The 17,503-nt window shown below is 38.7% G+C and overlaps 1 protein-coding gene across 1 annotated transcript in view; it reads right to left on the bottom strand.

Moving 5' to 3' along the window:
• The window catches only part of LOC149287585 (neuropilin-2-like), a 56,436-nt gene that overhangs the window by 28,250 nt on the left and 10,683 nt on the right, over positions 1-17,503 (bottom strand). Inside the window, exons 4-10 of the mRNA XM_089492771.1 lie at positions 14,458-14,639; positions 11,784-12,014; positions 10,975-11,130; positions 9,763-9,932; positions 7,612-7,767; positions 1,301-1,445; positions 325-674 (exon numbers count right to left, since the gene is read on the bottom strand). Coding sequence (XP_089348897.1) covers positions 325-674; positions 1,301-1,445; positions 7,612-7,767; positions 9,763-9,932; positions 10,975-11,130; positions 11,784-12,014; positions 14,458-14,639 — 1,390 coding nt within the window. The remainder of the gene's footprint in view (positions 1-324; positions 675-1,300; positions 1,446-7,611; positions 7,768-9,762; positions 9,933-10,974; positions 11,131-11,783; positions 12,015-14,457; positions 14,640-17,503) is intronic.

Below are 17,503 nucleotides of genomic sequence, written 5' to 3'. Positions count from 1 at the left end.
TGTACTATTTGTCAGTATAATGTGGGAAGTAATTATTGCTTGCTTGCACTTCCTGGGAACTTTATGAAAAAAAAAGTCAACTGGGAAATACAGCAGGAAGTGAAAAATGCAAAACAATTGCCTTCATTTAAAAAGATGTTTAAGAACAATAAAGGCAATGAGAGTTTGTATGTTTTTAAATTCTTTTGTAAGATCTGCACATATTGAATGTATAGTTTTATTATAAATCCTTTAGGAACGTGTTTTATATGGATTATTATGGGATTCTAGTCTTAAATACCTAATCTCACAAAACATGGCTTTAATAAAAATGGCTGCTCATACCTTGGCCAACTCTGTCTTTGGATCCTGTATAAATTCCCAGTCGTGTCCGTTCAAACTGTGGGCTACTTTGAATTTCCGTACAAAAGCCCTGTTTTCAGAGGTGGCAAGGCTTTCTCCGATCCGTGCACCTTGGATGATAACACCCTTTACAGTTTTGATGGTGCCCAGGTCAACCTGTAACCACTCCTTCCCGACCTGGGACTGTGAAATGTGGGTGTACCAGCCCGACCGACTGCTCACCAAACGAGCCACGCCGGGGGACCACAGATACTCCCTGGTTGAAGATGCTGTGATCTGGGAGTCTGAGATTAGGCCAGACATCATCCCTAACATATTTGAGCAGGGGGAATCTGTATAAACACAAACAAATCACACACATCAGGCAACATTTTTCATAGTATATATTTCTACACACAGTTATTATCAATAATGTGACTTTCTGTTACAGGAGAAGATGAAAAGAAAGTGAATATTTCTAAGTTCCAAATAGCTCCATGCCTTAATTCCGCTCTATCAGCGATTTAACTTCCCGTTCTGCCTTCTATGAATCTGGTCATGTGATATGAGCTCTCAATGCCCCGAAGACAACTAAGGAGGCCACATGGAAAGGTTTACCAATAAGGGATATCATTCCTTAATGAGAGGTACCCTGCCGGCTGTGACTTTATAACACACAGCCTTGTTTCAGTGCCGAGAAAGAATTTACACTGTTTGATGAATAGGACCCATAAAATAACACAGGGACAAGAGTTATTATACCCAGAGATACCAAGTTATTGCACAGTTGGCAGTCCCAGTACTAGTTATGATAAGGAATTCTATAACATTCAACAAATGAAATAATGACAGAAATGTTACATTATTTCATTATTGAGTTACATTTATCAGAGGTTTAGTGAATACATTTGATAAAGCATAATTACAAAAGTAAAAAGATTTTTTTTTAAATGTCATCATAACATTTAGAAGAGCCAACCTGTAATCTGGCATCCATAGAGCTCAACCCGCATGGCTATCCCTCTGTGCCACGTCTGAGGACGGAACCGGACAAAGCGAGTCAACACCGGCTGAGGAATTTTATTCAATACCACTTCCGATGCATCATCGTTCCCTGGAAATATCTACAAATGGGAAACAAATAAGATGTTGCAGTATCTGACAAAAAATGAGAGCTTGAATATGATTTTTCTTGGGTGTGTGTAATTTTGTATCTTTTCTGCAACATGTCTGCCCTGGGAGCAGTTAACAAACAGGAGTAAGGATGACAAAGAGCGGTGTTAACATTTTTGGCCAGATCCACATCTCTCCTCTCTGTTAAACTCTTCTGAGACATCGTCAGTCAATGGAAACCATCTGGTCTTCTTGCTTCTGTTGTGCTTAGGACATTCAATATATAAATGTGGCTGTTGGACACATCAATCTTAAACATACTCCAGAAAACCCTGCAGGCAACAAGTGTGTTTGTGCTTCTTACTGTGCAAAAGTAGACAAACTACAAGTGCAACATAAAATGGCAAATTTGGTGCTTTGCAAAAATGTTACAATCAGCACACTTTATGGGGTTAAGTGTTTAAAATATGCTCCTGGTTATATACTAAATATAACTTATTACAGTGAATAGATGGATAAGCATTGTGCATCATCAGGATTAAATACTTTTGGTATTAACATTTTGTTATTACTGTGAAATGGGAATAAACTGTGACACAAATGACACTGGGAACCTCATTTCTGAATAATCGAAAAATAATCTAAATCCTTATTATACAGTAATTTCTGTCCGAGCAATAATATGGACCATAACCTGGTTGACCGTATTTAAGTTATGTCTTCCAGAGTGATGAGCATCTGATAAAAATCAGAGGATGCCTTCCGCTGGCCTAAATACACAGAGCAGCTAAAGGTTACATGTGCATCCAAAGGATTATGGCTAATCTACTGCAAAATAGATATGCAAAATGATCCGATAACCATCTTTAGTGTTTCACAAAGCAAAAAAGGACAACGTGTGGCACATAACTAAAAAAGGTGAATTTCAATATTCAATATCATAACATCAATATTCTGATGTGATAAAGCAGCAAGATAGACAATTTTATGTTCAAGCTGTCTTTAAACTCTGTAGAATTCAATTTCTTTACCAAGTGGACGTGGGACATGAAAAGCAAGCTGTTTGGCCTGATGGGAAAAGTAACAGATCAAGCGCAAGGAAAGGGATATGAATTCCTAGGACTAATTAGGACTAAATTAAGTCAAAAGACTTCCTTTAGAAAGTCTGTGAAAAAATGCTTTATCTTAGTGGGAAAGCATCCTGTTAATTTGTATTGTTACAGGTTAAAAAAAATGACTTTGTAACTTAATGATTTTATCAAGATAGGACTTGGCTGAAAAGGTGTTTAAATTGTGATAGCCTGCTCAGATCCTTTGCGTATTGACTGACGATGGGGTTTCTTGACTATTGATCCAGAATTAGTGGTGTTTATTTGAGAGAGCCCTTGAACTTCTCTCATGTTTGAGCCGGGCTCTCTCCACCTAATGTATCGGTTTGTCTTAGTCTGTCAATTCTTGTCTTGTCACACCCCTTGAATATATGTATTGTATGAACCGCTGCGTAAACTGTTGGCGCTATATAAATAAAAGATAATAATAATAATAATAATGTTTGTTTGCTTATTTGTTTAAGCGTGCAACCACACAACTAACAGTCCCTGGACTCTGGTGTTGTGTGCGTAGTGCGCTATATCATGAAACTTGCATGTCTTATGCCTCCAGATGTTCCAGGAATCATGTATCTCAGTTGGCAGAGCTGCAGGTGGTTCCATTTGAAGTGAATCGATAGTGTTTGATAATGCCTATACTACAATACGCTCATTAAGCGGGGTTTAATACATATATATTTTAAGCACCATTACAAACGCAGGTTTAGTGCACTGAGCTGACCACTTATAATGAGAAGAAAGATCCAATCCACAGCTGAGGCCGACAGAACATTTAAGTGCCCTAAGTAGGTGCACTTATGGTTCAAATGCTCTGCATATTTACTTAATTTAAAAAATAATAATATTTTTTTCCCCTAAATCTGCATCATAGTTAAGAGTAAAGAAAAAAAATCCCGATCTCATATCCATTTATTGTAACCATGCTTTGGCACTCCTAATACTGTACATCTGAAGGGTGCAAACATGCCTGCTATATCATTTGGGCTTTTTTTCCACCACCTCGGTAATTGTACTCCACCTGTAGGCCCTTTGTAGTATTAGTTTGCTTCCACCAATAAAAATATAGATGGAGAAAGTGCTTTAGAAGTCTGCGGCCTAACAGGATTAGGATTTTAAGACTTCATCTGTGCGGAATTTGGGGATTGTAGGAGAGCTGCAGATAAGTCATCATTGCAGCTGAAGGAATTAGAAAAATATGAATGTTTAAGCAGTAGTCCCAGCTGTGTGAAGCGCTTATGTGAGCTGCTAGGTTGCTTTGATGTCAGAATGAATTTCTTTTAACCCACTGGATGACACAGGTCCACATCCCACCCTGCGACCAAACAACTAAGGGTCCGCTGAATGGAGGAACAAACCGTTTGTCGCCGAGTTAAATGAGAGTGTTGCATATATTAGTTATTACACAAACATTTTAAGGGTGTAGAGCAGAGGCAGTAGTTCTGCCACATGTACCATCATCTACTTCAAGATAACTACAATTACTATAACAAAGCAGCGGTGGGTTTCAACCAGATCCCCTGCGGCAATATTTTGCTGTATTATTATTTATTAATTTATATAGCACCTTCGCATTCTCCAACGCTGTAAGCACCAGGTCTTTTTAGTAACTTTCCCGGTGATTGTTTTTCCCCCAAAATGCTGTAGGCTCTCAATAATGAAAAATGTTGGTTCCGTACTCAACTGCTACTTTGTAAACATGAAATGTATTGAAAGTGATGAATTTATTCCAAAAACTCGCAGACTATACACACAGAATGTGTACTCACATTCTCCGGCTCCTCTCTTGCTATCTGCACACACAGCCTTGAGAATTCATTAAAGTAGGTTCCCCTGTCTATCGTATTGCATTTAGTATGCTGTATTAGTGCTGACAGCAGGAAGGGAATTTATTTCTGGTCTTTGAATTCGGCATTAGGCATCACTGCTTCCCCCATCTATAGTTCATACAAGTAAAATGATGAAAGGACAGTTTCGGGAACACCTCTATTAAAAACCCGATCCCAATTAGCAAAGCACACTGAAACTGCCAAGAAATGATACCAACAATCAGAATGACCGTTCCTGTAATACGGGACGCTAAATGTGTTACAAAAAACTTAGCTTATTCAAATCGTTATTACCGGTATATTCAAGTTATACATACAAGTTCGTCATCGCCCACCCCAGACAGAAATCTAGAATGAGAGGTACGTCTGCCTAAACAATATGGAGGTTTTCTGGCTATGGGTTTTAGGAAATTAATACTCAAACAGAAGCATTTACCTTGCAGATTGGTATGTATGTAGGAAAGTGTAATTTAAACATATTACAGGGCATGTCTAAACATATATTTGGCTGTATTAACATTTCTAGGGATTTTTTTACCTATTTTGAGGCTTTTCTGGCCTGTGCCCCTCTTCTTGTAATGGATGGATCTTGCTAATCCATTACACTAGACCCTGACTCTTAACAGCTTTAACAGATCTTGAATCTAAATGAATGCTAGATAAATCTAAGTTGCTGCACACAGGTGATTATTGCATTTATTTTTTTATCTATTGCAAAGTAGTATTTTCAATAATTTTCCATCTTCTTACGCTAAGAATATTAATGTAAACTCTGAGCTCTCTTTTTCTCTCCCTTTCGCTGGCAGCATGCCTACCCATCATCAGACTGCAGGGAGTAATTCAGAGAAGCCTTTAATGGCCTGACACATATATAGACTTGTATACATTTATTTAAACGCCTATCCCTTTTGTGGCGCGGAGTCAAGATGCGGCAGATATGACAAATCTATTTGGCATGGCAGTCTGGATCATAATACTGCAGTGATCAGCAATGATACGCAATTTAAAGGTGCCACGCTTTAACTTTTGCACTTGTATAAAATCATTTTCTCTAAACTTCCCTTCCCGAGCATTTCCCGAGAATATGGACCAGAAGTAAGATTGTTTGAACAGTCTTCGGATTAAAATAAATCAAAGGTATTTGGATTTTCACAAACCTTCAGTTCTGGTTTTCAGTTAATTTCAATGGCACGACTCATTTAACTTAACCGTGTCCAGGAAGGATCTAAACAAAGGGCCTGTATACTGCCGCTATTTATAATGAATGTTTGGAATGATTAATATTTTAGGAACTGCCAAAAAAACTTATACTTGATCCTTCCGACCTTCTGAACGACTTCGCAATGCCTGCACAGCTCACTTTAGATTGCTGCTGCTTCATTACATATATATGTTTTTCTTTCCCTGCATTCTAATGGTTTTAGTGCCAGAGGGGTCTGGGAAACATGGCACGTGGACCACAGGTTTGTCTTGACCTTGACGGTGCCCTGACCTTTCTCCTACCCACACACACATCTCATTTCTCTTGAATGTTTGTGTTCAGCCACGTATAGGAAAACAAGGGTTAAGCATCCCCTGGGTATACATTAAACTCATAGAACAGCGTGCTTAGTTCCAAACCCCACAGATGGTAGAAGCAGGAGGAAGATGTCTCAATACATCACTGCCAAGCATGATTGCTTTAACAGATACTATATCCCTCACTAATCAAACATTCTATGAATATAATATAACTTAACAGAAAAGCAGAGTTTTTGTTTCAAAAATGACTTTTAATTATGCCTATGTGTGTGACTGTGTGTGCGCATATGTATATATAAATACATTTGCATGGTTGGCACAGGAGTGCCTCTGTGGAGTACTTTCTAACGTGTGGAACATTCTATGCAATTTTAAAAAGTATCTTTAAAGGCCAGTAAGTACATTGATTTTACTATTTGGCCTAATCTATCTATCAATGTTATAGGGATGGTAGTGCATGTAATACTTAAAACCTCCATAAAAGGGAGAGGCCACTTTATTACTCGCAATAAATGTTCCTGAATATGCGAAACTCTAATGTAGTCAGGGTTGTCCTTTAAAAAACGCCCAAGGTCTCGATATTAGGCATAGCTGTGGATTTACTTTGTGGATTTACAGAAAGGGGAGAACCGAGCTGTCCAGGACCATTGGCCATCAGTTACTGTAAAAACTGAGTGTTCAACTACAAAATAATCTTGTACGGGACCCATAAATTACATTTGCCACTAGCTGGATACTTTAGAACGTGCATAATGCTTCTCCTGACTAAAAATTGAAGTAACCTATGTTGCTTGTTTGTGGTTTGTTTTACAGCAGCTCCCAAGTGCTTCTTGAAATTACTTGAAGGAAACTCTCACTCCCAAGTTTTAGGCCTCACTAACTCCCGAACAGGAGCTTCATGTGGTTTTGTGATTGTATTCACAGCGTGAAGAGAGGCCGAACATAAATTCTCAATGAATTCCATGTAGGAGACGAAACACTAGGATGGGAAAACATTTTTCCCCTTGACTTGCTGTCAAGGAGTCTACAGCAGTGCAAGAATGCAAGGCCTGATTTACTCTGCTGTCAGGAAGAACTGAACCCTTATTCTTGTTCTTTGTAATAATAAGTCCTTTTTTTGTTGCCAGAGAGATCACAGACAAACTGCGCAGCAACAGATTCATTCTGTTTCAATTGAAAACAGCTGCCCTAAATATAATTTCATTGAAGAGCAATAGCGCGCTGAAATGTTGCGATAAATGACTCAATATTAGGAAAGCGATGGCCAAAAAAACAGTCAGTTTTAAATATAATGTTTTGATTGGTTCAGAAAAATATCCACACAGGCAAACAGACGTAGCCGTCTGATCCTCCTGCCACTCAGCAAATGTTTCCACAGGGAAGAAACTGCTTTAGCATGTCATGCTTTGTCTACCAGTATCATGGTGTGTAGTGTCTTTAGTAATATCCCTATGAGGATCCACTGCTAACACATCTCTCCAACCCCTAGATATTCTAAAGGTCTGCTTAACTCCCTGGTCCCTGATCTGATAAAAAGGGAAGAGTGTGAGAGACATTAAACAAGCAGCTTTGTGTGTGAAAAGTATAATCAAAATAACCCACATGTAGTCAAAGCACAGCATACATTGGTTTGTCTGATCCTGGGTATGGCTTAAGCATGCTAATGTGCCCTTACCTAGCGCTTCTCACACACAGACAGGTTATACGTAATATTGTCTTACCTTGTGGTTTTTTCCATGCCGAAACATCATCCAGTCCTCGCCGTTGGTGCTGACCTCCAGCTTGTAAGACTTGACGTAGTAGTCAACATGAGTTTCCTTGGAAATGGCACCTTGAGTGGCCACAGCTGTCAGCAGGGTCAAGAAGCGAAGATCCACCTGTAAAGATGATGGACCAGAAATGAGTAAATATGTGATTTTGGTTATGGGAATGTTGAAGTGTTCCCAATCAGGCACCTTCTAAACACATTGTGGGAAAACATGAATCATCCACATCCTACGTTCCAGGCTTACTTAGTATTACCAAGAGAAAACCGCAAAAGAAACTATTTTCATATTTATTATAACAAAAGGAAAAATATTCTCTCTCAAAGGGAGTCACCTTCCCAAAACCCTAAAAGAATGAATTCTGGTAATAAAGTAGGCAATAACTATTTGGCAAGGTTTACAATTACACAGCAATGGTAAAATCATTTTTTATAGAAAGTATAAATGCAGATTAGTATATAATAGAGTATCCATAACAGTGATGAGCAAGTGTCACTGCAGTGATTATAAATCAACGGCTTCCCACAGCTTTCAAAAGATTGTATAAAGTCTTCGACACAGATACCACCCGAAAAATGTGGTGCAGAAGGCAGGCTATGCAGCTCTGGCACTTTGTTCAATAAACATGTAATGCAGTAACTGTCCAAGGCACTTTGCATTTTGCTTGGTGGCTTATTTTGCTTGCCAGATTACTAATGTGGAATAAATTATTAGAGTATTTGGCAGTTAGATAACAGCCCTGCCGAGACAATGTCCTTTCCCTTGGAGCCATAGGTGGAACGGTCAAATACCACCGTAATATAGCTTGACCTTCACCGGGGAGAGGTGAAAGGTGTTGGCAAATCAAGATCTTCGAGCTTCTTTACTCTAAAAGGGCATTATTATCTAGGCTGGTGCTTACTTCATTGGCAGTTTACAGATTCAGTTACCAAACATATATTATACTATACACAAGGTATTAAAAATTCAAGACTTTTAGATGTGTTTTTATATATATATATATATATATAGATAGATAGATAGATAGCTACAGGATAAGAATATCTTGTTTATATTTCGCAAGCCTTTTCCAAGAGGCAATGGGTTAAACGTGGCTGACGGTTCCTAGTGTACAGGAGCCCGGCTCGGAAGGAGTTAGACTGTTCTCTGCTGTACACTAAATCCCGCTTATGCTTGGCTCTCGTCCTAAGGGAGCTGACTGGTGACGGGGTGATTTAAAGCGCTGCAGCCTGTTTCTGCAGAGGTTCAATTCATTATGGCACTCCCACCAGCTTTAGCATTATGCTTCCTGACTAACAATTAATCCTGAGCATGGTGCAGTGAGCTCCTCTAAAGAGGAATACCTACTCAACGCAACCGCTTCCAAAACACTGTCTTTTAAGGGATTCAAAGGAGCCCTTGACAGGCGCTCAGCGTGATACATCAATATACCTGATTTAAACCAGTTCAGCAGACTTTGCAGCACACAGCTTATTCCCTCATCTGTTGGCATCAGCCTGGAAATGGCTATAAGCAGTAGCATTGCAGGCGTCTAATACACATTTCCATGATGGGAAAAAACCCAAACATTACTTTCCCATTCCTGAACAAAATTACCTTTTTTTTTTTTGCAGTTGGGTCAGATGGAAATAAAAGGCTTATTCTCAAAAAAAAACATATTCCTTCAAGAGGTTTTCAATGAATATTAAATATTTTCCAACTTATTTTGCAAAAATACCTAATACCTAATAAACGGTAAAAAAAGGTACACAGAAATATAAATTTGTCAACGTGCCAAAGTACCGGCAACAACTGATTTTCACGGGCTAAATGGGAGCCGCCAAAAGGTCAGATATTTGTTTGAACGTGTAGGTGTTTCGCAAACAAAGTTAATAACTAAACGGAGTAAAAATCGGGGAATCAGATTAATGGTGAGGATGAAGTAAATTGGAAGTAATTAGGGGAAATGATGGATAGGGTCAGATTCGAACGGAATTGTTACGGAAGAGTTATACTGAAACATTTTTTACTGCATTTATCCTTCATGATCTGTATCACTGCTAATAACCTGTAGTCCTAGAGCTATGCGTGATCATTATAAACCGTATCAAATGAATCCTTATTTACCTGCAGATATTCCTTGTTGTTGTCCGTGTTGGGGGTCCAGCCGTTATCATCGCTGTTGAGCCTACTCTGTTGGGCGCTCCACCTGCCATCTGTGTATGTAGAGGAGGCACTGATCTGTTCATTAGAAATCCGTCCAGACTCCATCCCCAGAGGAACATTGCACTGGAAAGCTGAAGCAGACACACGGAGATCAGTTTGTCTAAGATTAATTTAGATCTAATTGCTCTGTTATAGAACGATCAATCTACAAAACAGCAGGTGGCATGTTAACTCTCCTTAGGAAACCCCAATTTGTGTTTCTGTTCTTATATGCATGTTATAATCTGGACAAATTAAAACTAAAAATACAATTTGGGTTCGACTCACTAATCTCTAAGTACAGCGTGGTGTAAGGCAGGTCTTGGTAAATAAGCTTTATTTTGGAGGCTATGTTGTAAATTAGTGTCAGATGCCTGCCCTTCTCATTGTATCCCAAAGGTGTCTGCATTAAGCCTCCGAAACTGTAACTGACACTAATGATATAAAAATGATAATTAAAAATGCTGTACAGTTGCTCTGGATGAGTACAGACATGCTGCATTTTAACACTGGAGAAGTTTTGCCGAGACTTAGGTACTACGGAGACAATAAGCAGAATACATAATGAGTAGAAAATGCAAGAACGGTCTAATTAAAAAAGCATCAACATCAATGCAGGATTGTACTCAATTTCACAACCTATAAACATTAGTTTGCTTCCAAAAGATGTTCTTTAATTAAAGCCACTCTACAGGAATTCTATTCCCAGGGCATTGTGGGAATCTGCCTCCAAACGAGAGGGCCTCATAACTGTACATCCCGTAGTATAATTTCTACCAAAGGAAACATTAAGGGAAACATGGACATTTATGTTTGAAACTTTTATAACTGAAGATGGCTTTTTGCAAATCCAGAATGATCTTGCAGTAGTTGAAGGGATAAAGATTATAAACAATTATACTCCAAAGGGAATAAGAATGACTGACACTGAAATTATTGCGATGTGGAGAAAACTCGATAAATAAGGAAACAATGTAAAGAAAAGAAAAAAATAATGAGATAGGAACTCAGAAAAACAAGAATAGCTCTGGTATCAGAAAATATGAAAGACTGAGTAGCTTTAACAAGTGCACGGTTAGATGAAAGCTTGTTCTGTCATGGTCTGACAGCCAAGCATCAAAATTCTGAACTCACTTTCAGGGACCTCCTGAGGGACAAGGTAATATCGAGCTGAAAACCCATCTTTAGCAACCGCCATGTCAGTGTGAAAGGTGAGGGACAGGATTCCAGTTGAAGAGCGGATCTCAGAAGGGGTCTTGGTGCCGCAATACTTGCCAATCAAGGGCCCCACTGAAGAGAAAAATAAGAGCATCTGAGTTATCAGTTGAGGGTATTAGAGTCTGACACATCCTCCTGTGTTCCACTAACAGCACTTCTGGTGCTTTCTTATCTGCTCTACAGACCACTGACAGTAATAGTATATGCAGGAGGTAGCTGCAAATTCCTGTAATCTAATACAATACACTGTAGACCAAAAGGTAGTGATTTGATTGCTTAGCATCTTGCAAAGATAGAAGGGGTAGAGGGTGATTTAATGGAAATGCTAGGAAAACGACTGTTGCTGTGCTGTTGACAGAGTATAAAGACACCGAAGTATCAGGCACAAGCCAAGAAGCCTGATGGCCTAAGAATTTATACGCAACACAATAGTTAAGAGTCCGTTCCTACTTTTTTAGCGTCAGACTTCCGTGCATTTGAATTATATCTGTGCCTATCTGTGTGTATCAGGTTGTTGTTTAGTGGGAACACCCAGCTATTTCCGGTTGATGTCACTTTAGGGGCATCAAAATGCAATTCATTTAATATATGAGCGTATATTGCACTGCAATGCAGAGTATTTCAGATAAATCCATGTTATTTTAAAAATATTATTCATTCAATATTTGAATGATACAGCATGTAGAAGGAAAATGGGTCAGCAGAATAAACGTATTAACTCTTACCACCAGGAAGCCCATCCCAAATGTCCAGCCAATCATATTTGCAGTCACCCTCTCCGACTTGTAGCGGATCATACTCCAGGTCGAAAGTCAGGAACTGCAGGATTATCTCCATTTTCGGCTTGGCCAGGATAGTAAATACACAGTCCAGGTTGTGTGGGTATTTGTCTGGAAAGCTGGGAGACTCAATGGTGCCATTGATGCTGGTGAAGTTCCTTGAGCAATCTTCAGAGCCTGCAAGAGCACAAACAGGAAATATTGTCACAATGTGTCATGATCCTTGACTTGGAATGAAGAACAGAACGTTTAGGCACGAACATAACACAGTCGGACTATCACATAGCCTTGATTAAAGTAATATTTTCCTAGATTTAATCTATTCATTTATTAGTACACAAGATATATGTACAACTCTGAACATTACAGCTTTCTCTAATCTGCGGTCAATGAACAAACACCATTGCAATACACAAACTATCTGCGATTATATTTATATTGGAGCAAGTACTGCCCTGTCTATTAATTGGCAGCTTCTACAGAACCTCTTGGTTGCATTGCTATCAATCGGGTATTTGCTACAAGTTCTGCCCTTTAAATTATGATCTACAGCTCTAGGCTTTTCTTGAGCAAGCAGACCACTAGGTTCTCCAGCCAGCCCAGTAAATCATTTTGTGCTTGAGTTCTAATTAGGTAATACATAAACAAGTGGAAACCATATTTGCCCAGCAGCAAAAATGCAGCGTCTGCATGTAACTTCAGATACGTTTATCCAGTAACCTTCAGCATTCAGCTTACTATTCAATTATCCCAAGATCTCGCTTGTCTTCTATATTATGTGCATAAATATTTCACTCTGATACCCGGCACTGCTGCAAGTTGGGAAAAATACGCATGAAAAACCTGTTCTAGGATTCTGCTCACATGCACAACCTATACAGTGTGTGGGACCCAGGACAATAACTAGATCACTGATACAGCACAGATCCGCATACCTCTGAAACGGGGGAATGCTGAGATCCATCTCTCCCAGTCTCTCACAAATGCCACGCTATTACTTTTCACACTCCATATCTTGATGAGACAGTATATTTCTCTAATTCTTTAGCAATAAAAATGAGACCAAGACTAATGATATTTTCAATAGATTCCTGTTCTCAGTGCCAGCATAAAAAAATGCATAAAGGTGAACATATTTTTTTGTAACATGCACAAAGTGAATCCTGTACTCTGGATATTTAATCAAACCCATAAATCTAACAGATTTATTTTAGGCTGATAGCTCTTTTTATTTCATGAGATATATTTGTACATAGTCAACTTAAAAAAGGAAACAATGTTTTCCTTATAGCAAGGATTAATCTATTAGGCACAAATCTGAATAGCCCCTTTTAGAGGCACAGCAGAAGCTGTCTTTGTTACTTCCTACTTGACCCTTCTACAGCCATTCCCCATCTGAGCCCCCGGCACATTGACCCATTGCCTTGTCGAAAAGAACCATGTCTCTGATGATCCTAAATCGTATATGTACAAAGGGGCTGTTGACAGAGGAAAAGTCTCCACTTAACCTTAGTTCCCCTGACAGATCTCTCCTAAAAAAGAACTTGTGATACTGAAGTCTAAACAGACCCCTACACACTGTCACCAAGGTTTTTTGGTATCTGATTCTTTCTTTACCATCCTCTTGATTTAGTTTAGATGTGTTACAAATGATATGTTCTTCTAGGGTGTTTCTAGATGGATGTCAATACCCTAACAGACTTGACATGTAATTCTGATATGTCTATTTCACCCACTCCGGTGATTTGGGGCCCTTCTGTATGATGTCAACAGTTCCCACATTCCACTGCTGTCCCTTAAAAATGAATTCAGAATCTCATAAAACCTCGATCTAGTGTGCATATATATTTTGAGTCATGGGTAATTTAATGTATTCTTTTGTGCTTAGCAGCATGCAGGCAGAAGTGACCACCATGAATAGGTAAAGCTTCACCGCTTGAGTTGTGAAAAATCTATTGACCTCCAACACTTCTGTCCTTGGCTTTAATACATCACAATGTCTCTTGCCTGATTAGAAAAACTGTAAAGTGAAATGTCCCAATGATTTACAAAGATCTAAGAGAACACTCAGCTGATCAACGGCTGGCTTATTTAAGACTGACTCAGATCCCAGCATTAGAAGTCATAAACAGATATTGATTCAACCCACACATCAATTTAAACCAAAGCGGTCTTTTAGGAAGAGCGATAGTGAGACCAGTTAGCGGGGAAATTTACTTTTTACAAAGTGATGCACTGGCTAGACAGAAAAAAAATGAACTAGGATGAGTATTTTATAAAATGCTTTGTTTCCTAATAGAAAATGTGGTTTCATCTTCCAGGAAAGGTTAAATTAAATTCAATTTCAGAATTTTAGTTTGCTTATGATGACTATTAATCTATTTAACACAAATCTGTTTTTGTAGCTTTTTGCACTTAATGATTGTTAATGGCTATAATGTTATTATTTCTAATCTGAAAACTTTAAAGCCTCTCGGTGAAAATCTAAAGCAAATTCATCTGAAATGTAGATGACGCTTAAATATTGTGATTGCTCAAAAAAGGCAGTAGTACATCTGGGAAATGCCATACTATGTAACTGTCCACTTTATCACCAGAAAAGTTACCTGAGCCAACTAACCTGTTTTGAAGATCTCATATCGTAGTGAGAATCCAGCACCCTGGCGTGCATAGTCCGATATAAACCGAATGTAGATATGGGAACCCGATGAGGTGATGGTTGACGGAGCAATACTTCCACAATGTTTCCCTAGAAGCTCTGCGGATTCACTGTCCCCATCTCGGATCTCAATGAAGTCATACCTACGACACAAGAGAAGCTGTCAGCTCTACGACTACAATGAATCGGCAGAAGTTGTCACCTGTGCTGCGATGTGTATAAAATGCTTATAGGAAACTTAGAAGTGTTTGTACATAATACATTTTGTTTTGGTTGTACTGATCGACAACATTTATACATCCCCTACTCATTCAACAAAAAAGACACTCTGTCTACCAGCCCTCCCCCGCCAAGGAAAGTTTGCGAGCGTAGAATAGAATTCTGGAAACATTCACTTATATCTCGTCCAAAGCCATATGTTTTACATTGAGTGTTGTGTTGGAACCGAAGGCGGAAACAGCTCGACAAACTGCTGCATTTTTGTCTTTGATATGTTCTGGACAGCTTTCCTTTTATCACTGAGCATTTCTAGGGAACACTTTATCCAAATGCATTCCCTGTATGACAGACACATTTTGTAAGCTGGGATAAAAGGTCATCCCAGGATCGGGAAACCAATGGGAAAGAGCAAGGAAAAATACATAAAGTATCTAAGCCAAGACCCTGGCCGTGGAAATGTGCAAAATAAAAAATATGTTATGATGACCACAATGTATTGTTTGCCGGTTCCTACAAAATGTGTTACCTATTTTGTAATAACATCTTTTTTAGATTTTACAAGAGGTTTTAAGTTGGCAAGTGTTTTTTGAGATCAATGACCCAATGTCATATGTAAATAAACTGCTGTATTGGTAAAAATCACTATTTGAAGAAGAAACTATTATAAAAAAACTAATGGTGATACAATTGGCTAGGAATGCCATACTTAAAATATTCTCTCTTAATCTCACAATCACTTTGCTTGCTAGCAATGTGATTTATATACTTAAATGAATCACCACAACAGGATTGTAAAAAGGGCATTCTTGATCTAGTCTGCCCCTTAAATGTAAATTGAACCGGTGATTACATATGGAGGTGCTATTAAAGTATTATATATATATATATACATATACATCTTATTAGCCACATACATTGGTTAATTCCTATACGCAGCTACATCCTATCCTATATAATTCCTATATCAGGCTACACTGCCATATTGCTTTACCCCGAATAGAGAAAAGTATCCCACAATGCCTTTACACTAAATCATGATATAATTACATACAGATAAGCCACTGGCCACGCAAATTTCCCCCATTTGCCATAACTGCTGAGAATAACACTTTGACGCCTTGTAAAATGTCTTCCTCAATCAATCCCAGGCCTTTCTTCTTGTTTGTTTACAATGACATTGTCGTGTAAGACAAGTGCTCGCCCCTTCATCAGGACGGGTGGGCTGGGGGGTTTAGCGGCTGTGGCTGCTCTTCAGTCTGCAGATAGATCCGTGACTGCAGCACTATTCTATATCGTATAGTAGATGACGGAGCTATGTGTGCCCTGCCGTCTGTGGGTTCCCTTCACTCAGCAGCTATCTCCCAAGCAACCTCCTGGAAGATGAGTGATCTGCTAGACAGCCCGACAGTGTGGGAATATTTCTCTCTCTATTAGTATGTGTGCCTCAGGCATGAAAATAAGATGTTAAAACCCACAGCGTATCCAGCTTCTGCATTTACAAATGGTATAATGCTGCCTACAAGTAACAAAAAAGATATAAGCAGGAATATAACACACACACTATCTGTTATTTAATGATTTAGATAGCACCTTTGTATTGTGAAGCTCTGTAGTACAATAGGGTATGTGTGCTTGTGTGTGTGTGCTTGTGTCTGTGTGTGTATCAAATGATAGATTACATTATTTCCCAATCCCTTTGTTTATCTATACAACATGTTATTAAAAGGAATATTATGGGAAATCCTAAACCCATACTACTGTTTATTCATTGCTCGTGCATTAACTGCTCTCAGGATCCTAAGCCTGTCTACATGTCTACATGTTGCTGCATGACATCAGACGTTAAAATCGGTGACTGCCATGATGTCACTGATGTATCATCAAAAACAGACTGCATAGACTATGGGGCTGTCTCAGAAAATAACAACAAAAACTGCTCTTGCGATCTTACGATCTACCATCAGGGCCAACTTCGACGATGCAAAAGAAGCAAGTTTTATTTTAAAATAACTCTATAAATATGTATAGAGCAAAACCTACATCTCTATATTGATATAGTTAACTCTCCCTCGTTTTATACATTTCAGCCAGAGAAGTCCAAGAGGAAGAAAGTAGCAGAATTTTCTATTCTTTCACTCTGTGGTATTATTCCTTATCAGCTTGAGCCAGAGACAGGGAGAATAGAAGATAAAGGGAAAGAAGCTTCTAACTGAAACACATTGCACATGACAAGTTAAAATGTAGAAACGATCGTATCTGTGGATAAATGGGTATGATGCAAAAGTATTATTTAACTGCTATATTGCAGAAATCACTGCTCGCTGTCATAATGCGACCCTCACTGGCTTCTCCCTTTGAATAATATAGGCATAGTAATCCACACATTCTATGCTGGTATAATGTATGGATCAAAAACGACCACATCTCAGCTAATGTTGCTAACGATTGCTAAGCCTGTGTTTAATTTGGGGTTTTCTACAGGCTGTCATTCAGACATTATACACTTTAATTAAAGCGTATTTCTGTCCTAAAATTGTGTCTATAAATATGCTTAGACTGAAGTTTAATTACAGTTTTTAATCCAGGATGCCACTTTTGGAATATCCTCCTACTTCAAAGGATAGGACCTTGAATCAGCCAAAAGATGATTAAAAAGGAACAATGCCACCCACTTTTACGCTCAATGAAAATGAAGGAGGATGTACTGAATTTTGTGCCCAGAAAAGCTTGGCATTTTAGTAAATGGTATAATATAGGAGGAATATTGGTTCAGACACGAGACAGCTGG

This window comes from Sceloporus occidentalis, unplaced genomic scaffold, assembly GCF_023333645.1.
Source record: "Sceloporus occidentalis isolate IW3139 unplaced genomic scaffold, rSceOcc1.0.p SCAF_59, whole genome shotgun sequence".
Taxonomy (NCBI): Eukaryota; Metazoa; Chordata; class Lepidosauria; order Squamata; family Phrynosomatidae; genus Sceloporus; species Sceloporus occidentalis.
Note: the sequence above shows the minus strand (reverse complement) of the source record. Positions and strands in the feature narration are given on the sequence as shown.